General features: G+C 44.6%; 1 protein-coding gene across 1 annotated transcript in view; it reads right to left on the reverse strand.

Moving 5' to 3' along the window:
• The window catches only part of LOC135533092 (cilia- and flagella-associated protein 47-like), a 63,198-nt gene that overhangs the window by 15,208 nt on the left and 34,979 nt on the right, over positions 1 to 13,011 (reverse strand). Inside the window, 8 exon segments of the mRNA XM_064960485.1 lie at positions 7,755 to 7,850; positions 7,977 to 8,075; positions 8,445 to 8,676; positions 9,075 to 9,270; positions 9,447 to 9,535; positions 10,502 to 10,691; positions 12,575 to 12,660; positions 12,817 to 12,964. Of these exon segments, the coding sequence (XP_064816557.1) occupies positions 7,755 to 7,850; positions 7,977 to 8,075; positions 8,445 to 8,676; positions 9,075 to 9,270; positions 9,447 to 9,535; positions 10,502 to 10,691; positions 12,575 to 12,660; positions 12,817 to 12,964 (1,136 nt within the window).

Consider the following 13,011-nt stretch of genomic DNA (forward strand, 5'->3'; position numbering starts at 1 on the left):
ACTAAGACAGGAGAGAGAGAGGAGGAGAGAAATGAATACATCATGTACAACTCTGACTAAGACAGGAGAGAGAGAGGAGGAGAGAAATGAATACATCATGTACAACTCTGACTAAGACAGGAGAGAGAGAGGAGGAGAGAAATGAATACATCATGTACAACTCTGACTAAGACAGGAGAGAGAGAGGAGGAGAGAAATGAATACATCATGTACAACTCTGACTAAGACAGGAGAGAGAGAGAGGAGGAGAGAAATGAATACATCATGTACAACTCTGACTAAGACAGGAGGAGAGAGAGGAGGAGAGAAATGAATACATCATGTACAACTCTGACTAAGACAGGAGAGAGAGGAGGAGAGAAATGAATACATCATGTACAACTCTGACTAAGACAGGAGAGAGAGAGGAGGAGAGAAATGAATACATCATGTACAACTCTGACTAAGACAGGAGAGAGAGAGGAGGAGAGAAATGAATACATCATGTACAACTCTGACTAAGACAGGAGAGAGAGAGGAGGAGAGAAATGAATACATCATGTACAACTCTGACTAAGACAGGAGAGAGAGAGGAGGAGAGAAATGAATACATCATGTACAACTCTGACTAAGACAGGAGAGAGAGAGGAGGAGAGAAATGAATACATCATGTACAACTCTGACTAAGACAGGAGAGAGAGAGGAGGAGAGAAATGAATACATCATGTACAACTCTGACTAAGACAGGAGAGAGAGAGGAGGAGAGAAATGAATACATCATGTACAACTCTGACTAAGACAGGAGAGAGAGAGGAGGAGAGAAATGAATACATCATGTACAACTCTGACTAAGACAGGAGAGAGAGAGGAGGAGAGAAATGAATACATCATGTACAACTCTGACTAAGACAGGAGAGAGAGAGGAGGAGAGAAATGAATACATCATGTACAACTCTGACTAAGACAGGAGAGAGAGAGGAGGAGAGAAATGAATACATCATGTACAACTCTGACTAAGACAGGAGAGAGAGAGGAGGAGAGAAATGAATACATCATGTACAACTCTGACTAAGACAGGAGAGAGAGAGGAGGAGAGAAATGAATACATCATGTACAACTCTGACTAAGACAGGAGAGAGAGAGGAGGAGAGAAATGAATACATCATGTACAACTCTGACTAAGACAGGAGAGAGAGAGAGGAGAGAAATGAATACATCATGTACAACTCTGACTAAGACAGGAGAGAGAGAGGAGGAGAGAAATGAATACATCATGTACAACTCTGACTAAGACAGGAGAGAGAGAGGAGGAGAGAAATGAATACATCATGTACAACTCTGACTAAGACAGGAGAGAGAGAGGAGGAGAGAAATGAATACATCATGTACAACTCTGACTAAGACAGGAGAGAGAGAGGAGGAGAGAAATGAATACATCATGTACAACTCTGACTAAGACAGGAGAGAGAGAGGAGGAGAGACATGAATACATCATGTACAACTCTGACTAAGACAGGAGAGAGAGAGGAGGAGAGAAATGAATACATCATGTACAACTCTGACTAAGACAGGAGAGAGAGGGAGGAGAGAAATGAATACATCATGTACAACTCTGACTAAGACAGGAGAGAGAGAGGAGGAGAGAAATGAATACATCATGTACAACTCTGACTAAGACAGGAGAGAGAGAGGAGGAGAGAAATGAATACATCATGTACAACTCTGACTAAGACAGGAGAGAGAGAGGAGGAGAGAAATGAATACATCATGTACAACTCTGACTAAGACAGGAGGAGAGAGAGGAGGAGAGAAATGAATACATCATGTACAACTCTGACTAAGACAGGAGAGAGAGAGGAGGAGAGAAATGAATACATCATGTACAACTCTGACTAAGACAGGAGAGAGAGAGGAGGAGAGAAATGAATACATCATGTACAACTCTGACTAAGACAGGAGAGAGAGAGGAGGAGAGAAATGAATACATCATGTACAACTCTGACTAAGACAGGAGAGAGAGAGAGGAGGAGAGAAATGAATACATCATGTACAACTCTGACTAAGACAGGAGAGAGAGAGGAGGAGAGAAATGAATACATCATGTACAACTCTGACTAAGACAGGAGAGAGAGAGAGGAGGAGAGAAATGAATACATCATGTACAACTCTGACTAAGACAGGAGAGAGAGAGGAGGAGAGAAATGAATACATCATGTACAACTCTGACTAAGACAGGAGAGAGAGAGGAGGAGAGAAATGAATACATCATGTACAACTCTGACTAAGACAGGAGAGAGAGAGAGAGGAGAGAGAAATGAATACATCATGTACAACTCTGACTAAGACAGGAGAGAGAGAGGAGGAGAGAAATGAATACATCATGTACAACTCTGACTAAGACAGGAGAGAGAGAGGAGGAGAGAAATGAATACATCATGTACAACTCTGACTAAGACAGGAGAGAGAGAGGAGGAGAGAAATGAATACATCATGTACAACTCTGACTAAGACAGGAGAGAGAGAGGAGGAGAGAAATGAATACATCATGTACAACTCTGACTAAGACAGGAGGAGAGAGAGGAGGAGAGAAATGAATACATCATGTACAACTCTGACTAAGACAGGAGAGAGAGAGGAGGAGAGAAATGAATACATCATGTACAACTCTGACTAAGACAGGAGAGAGAGAGGAGGAGAGAAATGAATACATCATGTACAACTCTGACTAAGACAGGAGAGAGAGAGGAGGAGAGAAATGAATACATCATGTACAACTCTGACTAAGACAGGAGAGAGAGAGAGAGGAGGAGAGAAATGAATACATCATGTACAACTCTGACTAAGACAGGAGAGAGAGAGGAGGAGAGAAATGAATACATCATGTACAACTCTGACTAAGACAGGAGAGAGAGAGGAGGAGAGAAATGAATACATCATGTACAACTCTGACTAAGACAGGAGAGAGAGAGGAGGAGAGAAATGAATACATCATGTACAACTCTGACTAAGACAGGAGAGAGAGAGGAGGAGAGAAATGAATACATCATGTACAACTCTGACTAAGACAGGAGAGAGAGAGGAGGAGAGAAATGAATACATCATGTACAACTCTGACTAAGACAGGAGAGAGAGAGGAGGAGAGAAATGAATACATCATGTACAACTCTGACTAAGACAGGAGAGAGAGAGGAGGAGAGAAATGAATACATCATGTACAACTCTGACTAAGACAGGAGAGAGAGAGGGAGGAGAGAAATGAATACATCATGTACAACTCTGACTAAGACAGGAGAGAGAGAGGAGGAGAGAAATGAATACATCATGTACAACTCTGACTAAGACAGGAGAGAGAGAGGAGGAGAGAAATGAATACATCATGTACAACTCTGACTAAGACAGGAGAGAGAGAGGAGGAGAGAAATGAATACATCATGTACAACTCTGACTAAGACAGGAGAGAGAGAGGAGGAGAGAAATGAATACATCATGTACAACTCTGACTAAGACAGGAGAGAGAGAGGAGGAGAGAAATGAATACATCATGTACAACTCTGACTAAGACAGGAGAGAGAGAGGAGGAGAGAAATGAATACATCATGTACAACTCTGACTAAGACAGGAGAGAGAGAGGAGGAGAGAAATGAATACATCATGTACAACTCTGACTAAGACAGGAGAGAGAGAGGAGGAGAGAAATGAATACATCATGTACAACTCTGACTAAGACAGGAGAGAGAGAGGAGGAGAGAAATGAATACATCATGTACAACTCTGACTAAGACAGGAGAGAGAGAGAGAGGAGGAGAGAAATGAATACATCATGTACAACTCTGACTAAGACAGGAGAGAGAGAGGAGGAGAGAAATGAATACATCATGTACAACTCTGACTAAGACAGGAGAGAGAGAGGAGGAGAGAAATGAATACATCATGTACAACTCTGACTAAGACAGGAGAGAAGAGGAGGAGAGAAATGAATACATCATGTACAACTCTGACTAAGACAGGAGAGAGAGAGGAGGAGAGAAATGAATACATCATGTACAACTCTGACTAAGACAGGAGAGAGAGAGGAGGAGAGAGAGGAGGAGAGAAATGAATACATCATGTACAACTCTGACTAAGACAGGAGAGAGAGAGGAGGAGAGAAATGAATACATCATGTACAACTCTGACTAAGACAGGAGAGAGAGAGGAGGAGAGAAATGAATACATCATGTACAACTCTGGACTAAGACAGGAGAGAGAGAGGAGGAGAGAAATGAATACATCATGTACAACTCTGACTAAGACAGGAGAGAGAGAGGAGGAGAGAAATGAATACATCATGTACAACTCTGACTAAGACAGGAGAGAGAGAGGAGGAGAGAAATGAATACATCATGTACAACTCTGACTAAGACAGGAGAGAGAGAGAGGAGAGAAATGAATACATCATGTACAACTCTGGACTAAGACAGGAGAGAGAGAGGAGGAGAGAAATGAATACATCATGTACAACTCTGACTAAGACAGGAGAGAGAGAGGAGGAGAGAAATGAATACATCATGTACAACTCTGACTAAGACAGGAGAGAGAGAGGAGGAGAGAAATGAATACATCATGTACAACTCTGACTAAGACAGGAGAGAGAGAGGAGGAGAGAAATGAATACATCATGTACAACTCTGACTAAGACAGGAGAGAGAGAGGAGGAGAGAAATGAATACATCATGTACAACTCTGACTAAGACAGGAGAGAGAGAGGAGGAGAGAAATGAATACATCATGTACAACTCTGACTAAGACAGGAGAGAGAGGAGGAGAGAAATGAATACATCATGTACAACTCTGACTAAGACAGGAGAGAGAGAGGAGGAGAGAAATTAATACATCATGTACAACTCTGACTAAGACAGGAGAGAGAGAGGAGGAGAGAAATGAATACATCATGTACAACTCTGACTAAGACAGGAGAGAGAGAGGAGGAGAGAGAGGAGGAGAGAAATGAATACATCATGTACAACTCTGGACTAAGACAGGAGAGAGAGAGGAGGAGAGACAAGGCAAGAAGGGCCTTCTATGCCATCAAAAGGAACATAAAATTCAACATACCAATTAGGTTCTGGCTAAAAAAATACTTGAATCAGTCATAGAGCCCATTGGCCTTTATGGTTGTGAGGTCTGGGGTCCGCTCACCAACCAAGACTTCACAAAATGGGACAAACACCAAATTGAGACTGCATGCAGAATTCTGCAAAAATATCCTCCGTGTACAACGTAGAACACCAAATAATGCCTGCAGAGCAGAATTAGGCCGATACCCACTAATGATCAAAATCCAGAAAAGAGCCGTTAAATTCTACAACCACCTAAAAGGAAGCGATTCCCAAACCTTCCATAACAAATCCAGCACCTACAGAGAGATGAATCTGGAGAAGAGTCTCCTAAGCAAGCTGGTCCTGGGGCTCTGTTCACAAACACAAACACACCCCACAGAGCCCCAGGACAGCAGCACAATTAGACTCAACCAAATCATGAGAAAGAAAAAAGATAATTACTTGGAAAGAATTAACAAAAAAAGCAGAGCAAACTAGAATGCTGTTTGGCCCTAAACAGAGAGTACACAGTGGCAGAATACCTGACCACTGTGACTGACCCAAACTTAAGGAAAGCTTTGACTATGTACAGACTCAGTGAGCATAGCCTTGCTATTGAGAAAGGCCGCCGTAGGCAGACATGGCTCTCAAGAGAAGACAGGCTATGTGCTCACTGCCCACAAAATGAGGTGGAAACTGAGCTGCACTTTCTAACCTCCTGCCAAATGTATGACCATATTAGAGACACATATTTCCCTCAGATTACACAGATCCACAAAGAATTCGAAAAAAAATCCAATTTTGATAAACTTCCATATCTACTGGGTGAAATACCAGTGTGACATTACAGCAGCAAGATTTGGAACCTGTTACCACAAGAAAAGGGCAACCAGTGAAGAACAAACACCATTGTAAATACAACCCATATTTATGCTTATTTATTTTCCCTTGTGTACCCTTAACCATTTGTACATCGTTGCAACACTGTATATACACTGCTCAAAAAAAATAACGCTAAAATAACACATCCTCGATGTGAATGAATGAAATATTCTTATTAAATACTTTTTTCTTTACATAGTTGAATGTGCTGACATCAAAATCACACAAATATTATCCATGGAAATCAAATTTATCAACCCATGGAAGTCTGGATTTGGAGTCACACTCAAAATTAAAGTGGAAAACCACACTACAGGCTGATCCAACTTTGATGTAACGTCCTTAAAACAAGTCAAAATGAGGCTCAGTAGTGTGTGTGGCCTCCACGTGCCTGTATGACCTCCCTACAACGCCTGGGCATGCTCCTGATGAGGTGGCGGATGGTCTCCTGAGGGATCTCCTCCCAGACCTGGACTAAAGCATCCCCCAACTCCTGGACAGTCTGTGGTGCAACGTGGCGTTGGTGGATGGAGCGAGACATGATGTCCCAGATGTGCTCAATAGGATTCAGGTCTGGGGAACGGGCGGGCCAGTCCATAGCATCAATGCCTTCCTCTTGCAGGAACTGCTGACACACTCCAGCCACATGAGGTCTAGCATTGTCTTGCATTAGGAGGAACCCAGGGCCAAACGCACCAGCATATGGTCTCACAAGGGGTCTGAGGATCTCATCTCAGTACTTAATGGCAGTCAGGCTACCTCTGGCGAGCACATGGAGGGCTGTGCGGCCCCCCAAAGAAATGCCACCTCACACCATGACTGACCCACCGCCAAACCGGTCATGCTGGAGGATGTTGCAGGCAGCAGAACGTTCTCCACGGCGTCTCCAGACTCTGTCACGTCTGTCACATGTGCTCAGTGGGAACCTGCTGAAGAGCACAGGGCGCCAGTGGCGAATTTGCCAATCTTGGTGTTCTCTGGCAAATGCCAAACGTCCTGCACGGTGTTGGGCTGTAAGCACAACCCCCATCTGTGGACGTCAGGCCCTTATACCACCCTCATGGAGTCTGTTTCTGACCGTTTGAGCAGACAAATGCACATTTGTGGCCTGCTGGAGGTCAGTTTGCAGGGCTCTGGCAGTGCTCCTCCTGCTCTACCTTGCACAAAGGCGGAGGTAGCGGTCCTGCTGCTGGGTTATTTATTGTTTATTTCACTTTTGCATATTATATACCTAGAGAGAGAGAGAGAATAGAAACAGAGAGAGAGAGAGAGAGCGAGCGAGCGAGAGAAAGAAACAGAGAGAGAAAGAGAGAGAGAGAAAGAAAGAGAGAGAGAGAGAGAGAAAGAAAAAACACAGAGAGAGAGAGACACAGAGAGAGAGAGAGACACAGCGAGAGGGAGACAGAGAGACAGAGAGACAGAGAGAGAGAGAGAGAGAGAGAAATAAACAGAGACAGAGAGAAAGAAAGAAACAGAGAGAGAGAGACACAGAGAGAGACAGAGAGACAGACAGAGAGACAGAGAGAGAGAGAGACAGAGAGAGAGAGAGAAAGAAAAGACACAGAGAGAGAGAGACAGAGAGACAGAGAGAGAGAGACAGAGAGACAGAGAGACAGAGACAGAGAGAGAGAGAGAGAGAGAGAGAAAGAGAGACAGAGAGACAGAGAGAGAGAGAGAGAGAGAGAGAGACAGACAGAGAGAGAGAAAGAGAAAGAGAGAGAGAAAGAAACAGAGAGAGATCTAGAGTGCAAAAGAGAGAGAGATAATGAACAGTATGTGTGGCTGACTGGGACGAGGTTTCCTAAGTATCCGTACCTGTTGTTGAGGTGGTCCAGGAATGTGATGTGTGAGCTGAGGTCCAGGGGCTGAGGGGAGCAGAAGGTCACTGTGCAGCTGATGGGGGTCTGGGGCTCTGTGTGGGTCTGGGGCTCTGTGTGGTTCTGGGGCTCTGTGTGGGTCTGGGGCTCTGTGTGGGTCTGGGGCTCTGTGTGGGTCTGGGGCTCTGTGTGGGTCTGGGGCTCTGTGTGGGTCTGGGGAGGGACGGTGCCGTTGTGGGGCATGCTGACTGAGAGGGGTTTCACCCGACTGCCATCCTTCAGAACCATCTCCTCCACCTCCACACGCAGACAGGAACCACTAGGGTCAGAAGGCAAAGGTCACAGAGGTGAGACTGTATTGCACTATATGGGATTTTAATATATGACTCTATAATGGGACTCTATAATGGGACTCTATAATGGGACTCTATAATGGGACTCTATAATGGGACTCTATAATGGGACCCTATAATGGGACTCTATAATGGGACCCTATAATGGGACTCTATTCTGTATTATTACTGTATGGAAATACAGAACTGTTTATCTGGAGCTGTAACACTGCTGGATCAGGTTATAAATACACAGGCTACCTATCAAAGCATAGAGATCATTACTGTACTACAGTAAACAGTCAGTTAGTGGGTGGAAGCCCATCATGACAGGCAGGTGGATGGGTGGTACAGACCTGGGGTACCCGGTGGGGAGCAGGAAGAGGGTGGTGGTGGAGGGTGTGTCCAGAGGGACAGGGGTGAGGAGGACTCGAGGGGGGAGGAAGGTGATGCTGGGGGGGTGAGGGGTGGCACTGAGAGACAGCACCCTGTAGGGGTGAGGGACTCCCCCCTCCTCCCCCTCTCTCTCCTCCTGCCCCTCCTCAGACAGAAACAGAGGGAGGGACACCTCGATCTGACCCGCTGTCACTGGAAGAAAGAGTGAAGATGCAGAACAAAACACATAAAAAAAAACAGAACCTCCATGAAATTATTCAGTAGCAGCAGGACTCTAAACATAACACCACTTTTGAGGTCGGAAAACCTGGAGTGGTGCAGAGGTCTAAGGCACTGCATCTCAGTGCTAGAGGCGTCACGACAGACCCTGGTTCGATTACAGGCTGTATCACAACCGGCCGTGATTGGGAGTCCCATAGGACGGCGCACAATTGTCCGGGTTTGGCCGACATTGTAAATAATAATTTGCTCTTAACTGACTTGTCATGTTAAATAAATAAAAAACGATGAACTTTGGAGTGTTGTTATTATTATTATATTAACTGTCCACCAAAAGTGAGCTCTGAGGGTGAGGTGAGAGAGGGGTTAACCTGGTGTGACTCTCTCAGGAGAGAGGGAGACAGTGACAGACACACGCTGCAGTGGCTCCAGTGTCCCAGCGGTAGGACAGACAGTGAACAGCCCCTCATTGCTGCTGGTGCTACTGCCCCCTCCTGGTGTTACTGCAGCGCTGCAGTCAATCCTCCAGCTCACCCTCTTGTCAGACACGTTCCTCAGCTCTACGGTCTGGAGACAACAGAGGAGAAGAGCTTCCAGCTGGTTGTAGATCAGCCCAACAACACACAAACTGCCTCTCAGTTGGGAATATCAAGCTCTCTCTCTCTGCCAGCCATGAGAAACATCTGCCATTCAGAATCTACCTGCTTTAGAAGTTGGTGGAGTGGTGAGGTGATGGTAGCTACCTGAGTTTGTGAGGTAGTAGTAACTGAGCCAAAGGGCTCCAGATCAAACTGGAGACTTGATGGGGACATCTCCAGCGGGACACACAGGGCTGAGGGACACACAGGGACAGAATTTCCTAAGTGCTAATTACACAGCTCCTAAACCCCTCTTATTTTCAAACTATTGTCTTATCACAGCTCCTAAACCACTCTTATCTTCAACCTATTGTCTTATCACAACTCCTAAACCACTCTTACCTTCACCCTATTGTCTTATCACAGCTCCTAAACCCCTCTTAGCTTCAACCTATTGTCTTATCTCAGCTCCTAAACCCCTCTTATCTTCAACCTATTGTCTTATCTCAGCTCCTAAACCCCTCTTATTTTCAACCTATTGTCTTATCTCAGGTCCTAAACCCCTCTTATCTTCAACCTATTGTCTTATCTCAGGTCCTAAACCACTCTTATCTTCAACCTATTGTCTTATCACAGCTCCTAAACCCCTCTTATCTTCAACCTATTGTCTTATCTCAGGTCCTAAACCCCTCTTAACTTCAACCTATTGTCTTATCTCAGGTCCTAAACCCCTCTTATCTTCAACCTATTGTCTTATCTCAGGTCCTAAACCACTCTTATCTTCAACCTATTTTCTTATCTCAGAGCCTGGAATGCTGAGTGTGTAGTGTCATTACTGTCTAGTATACTGCAGGGACAGAAACAACATAGCACATTGTGAGGTCATATGGAGTCTTACAAGTATTGGAAACAACGTTGGACGTGGATACAGTGGGAACATGTAGGTCTGAGAAAGTGTGATTTAATTGATGTTTGTGGAAATGTATGTAAATGTTAAGTTGTTTCTTGTTTTTGTCTGTTGTTTGTTTACTGTCAAGGAAAAGCAGCAAGAAAAGTTTATAAAAAATAAATAATAATAGTAATATATATATATGGCTCTCAATATAAATATATATATATTAAGTATACTGCAGGGACAGAATATCTCAGTCCATCTGTTCAGGCCAATGGTTCAGGCAGGCAACTGACACTTTCTGACACTGTATCTCCACCCCTCTAACCTGTGGCCTGCACCCTGCGTGAGAGCGTCTCCATGGCGATGGGCAGCGGGCGCGGGGTGACGATGTGTTGGTCCCGGGAAGAGGAGGACTTGAGGACAGAGCTGGGAGGGGCGGAGGAGGAGGAAGAGGAGGAGGGAGGCATGCCCACACCGTTGACCGTCACAGGCAGGTTGAAGTCATACGCTGCCACCTGCAGGACAAACATAGGAACTACCGACTGATAGAGATGGGATGGGGTTTGGGTCAGTTCAGTTTGGTGTAATGGTGAGGTTAGGATCATGATTATGGTGGGGAGAACTTATCCTTGATGTCTCTGTGTTCAGGGAAAACATGTCTATTATAAACACAGATGTAGGTGGAGTACTGTGGAAGGTGGTTGATGTGTTGGTGATTAATAGACACAGATGTAGGTGGAGTACTGTGGAAGGTGGTTGATGTGTTGGTGATTAATAGACACAGATGTAGGTGGAGTACTGTGGAAGGTGGTTGATGTGTTGGTGATTAATAGACACAGATAGATGTAGGTGGAGTACTGTGGAAGGTGGTTGATGTGTTGGTGATTAATAGACACAGATGTAGGTGGAGTACTGTGGAAGGTGGTTGATGTGTTGGTGATTAATAGACACAGATAGATGTAGGTGGAGTACTGTGGAAGGTGGTTGATGTGTTGGTGATTAATAGACACAGATGTAGGTGGAGTACTGTGGAAGGTGGTTGATGTGTTGGTGATTAATAGACACAGATAGATGTAGGTGGAGTACTGTGGAAGGTGGTTGATGTGTTGGTGATTAATAGACACAGATGTAGGTGGAGTACTGTGGAAGGTGGTTGATGTGTTGGTGATTAATAGACACAGATAGATGTAGGTGGAGTACTGTGGAAGGTGGTTGATTGATGTGTTGGTGATTAATAAACACAGATGTAGGTGGAGTACTGTGGAAGGTGGTTGATTGATGTGTTGGTGATTAATAAACACAGATGTAGGTGGAGTACTGTGGAAGGTGGTTGATGTGTTGGTGATTAATAGACACAGATGTAGGTGGAGTACTGTGGAAGGTGGTTGATGTGTTGGTGATTAATAAACACAGATGTAGGTGGAGTACTGTGGAAGGTGGTTGATGTGTTGGTGATTAATAGACACAGATAGATGTAGGTGGAGTACTGTGGAAGGTGGTTGGTGTGTTGGTGATTAATAAACACAGATAGATGTAGGTGGAGTACTGTGGAAGGTGGTTGATTGATGTGTTGGTGATTAATAGACACAGATAGATGTAGGTGGAGTACTGTGGAAGGTGGTTGATGTGTTGGTGATTAATAAACACAGATAGATGTAGGTGGAGTACTGTGGAAGGTGGTTGATTGATGTGTTGGTGATTAATAGACACAGATAGATGTAGGTGGAGTACTGTGGAAGGTGGTTGATGTGTTGGTGATTAATAGACACAGATAGATGTAGGTGGAGTACTGTGGAAGGTGGTTGATGTGTTGGTGATTAATAGACACAGATGTAGGTGGAGTACTGTGGAAGGTGGTTGATGTGTTGGTGATTAATAGACACAGATAGATGTAGGTGGAGTACTGTGGAAGGTGGTTGATGTGTTGGTGATTAATAGACACAGATAGATGTAGGTGGAGTACTGTGGAAGGTGGTTGATGTGTTGGTGATTAATAGACACAGATAGATGTAGGTGGAGTACTGTGGAAGGTGGTTGATGTGTTGGTGATTAATAGACACAGATAGATGTAGGTGGAGTACTGTGGAAGGTGGTTGATGTGTTGGTGATTAATAGACACAGATAGATGTAGGTGGAGTACTGTGGAAGGTGGTTGATGTGTTGGTGATTAATAAACACAGTTGTAGGTGGAGTACTGTGGAAGGTGGTTGATGTGTTGGTGATTAATAAACACAGATGTAGGTGGAGTACTGTGGAAGGTGGTTGATGTGTTGGTGATTAATAAACACAGATGTAGGTGGAGTACTGTGGAAGGTGGTTGATGTGTTGGTGATTAATAGGTGAAAATGAGTATAGATGAGGGATAATGAAAACAGAGGAGGGAGGATGGAGCCCTTACTTGTTTAGGGGAGAACACCAGGCAACACTGGGCAGTCTGCTGCCCCTGTAGGTCCATCACAAACACGTCTGGCTCCTGGCTCGTACCTGTAACACACCAACACCTGGCTCTCAATATTAGGCCTGCAGTTTAGTAATCCATACATCTAAATTGAACTAGGCTGACAGTTTATGACAGTCTATCTTCTCAGAGCATTTCAGTCACAGTCTATTTGTCTATCAATCAATCAATCAAATACATACCTGCAGAGTGTGGAGGGAGGTGGATGGTGAAGTCAGTGTGTTCTGACAGGTCAAACTGGACCCGGGCCAGGGCAGAGGATCGGTTCCTCAGGGAGAACGGAACGCCACGACTGGAACCAGAATACACCCCGTGGAACAGGAAGGATGTCTGAGAGGAGGAGGAGGAGGAGGAGGATAACAAAGATGGAGAGATGT

Source organism: Oncorhynchus masou, unplaced genomic scaffold, assembly GCF_036934945.1.
Source record: "Oncorhynchus masou masou isolate Uvic2021 unplaced genomic scaffold, UVic_Omas_1.1 unplaced_scaffold_2210, whole genome shotgun sequence".
In the NCBI taxonomy this organism is placed as follows: Eukaryota; Metazoa; Chordata; class Actinopteri; order Salmoniformes; family Salmonidae; genus Oncorhynchus; species Oncorhynchus masou.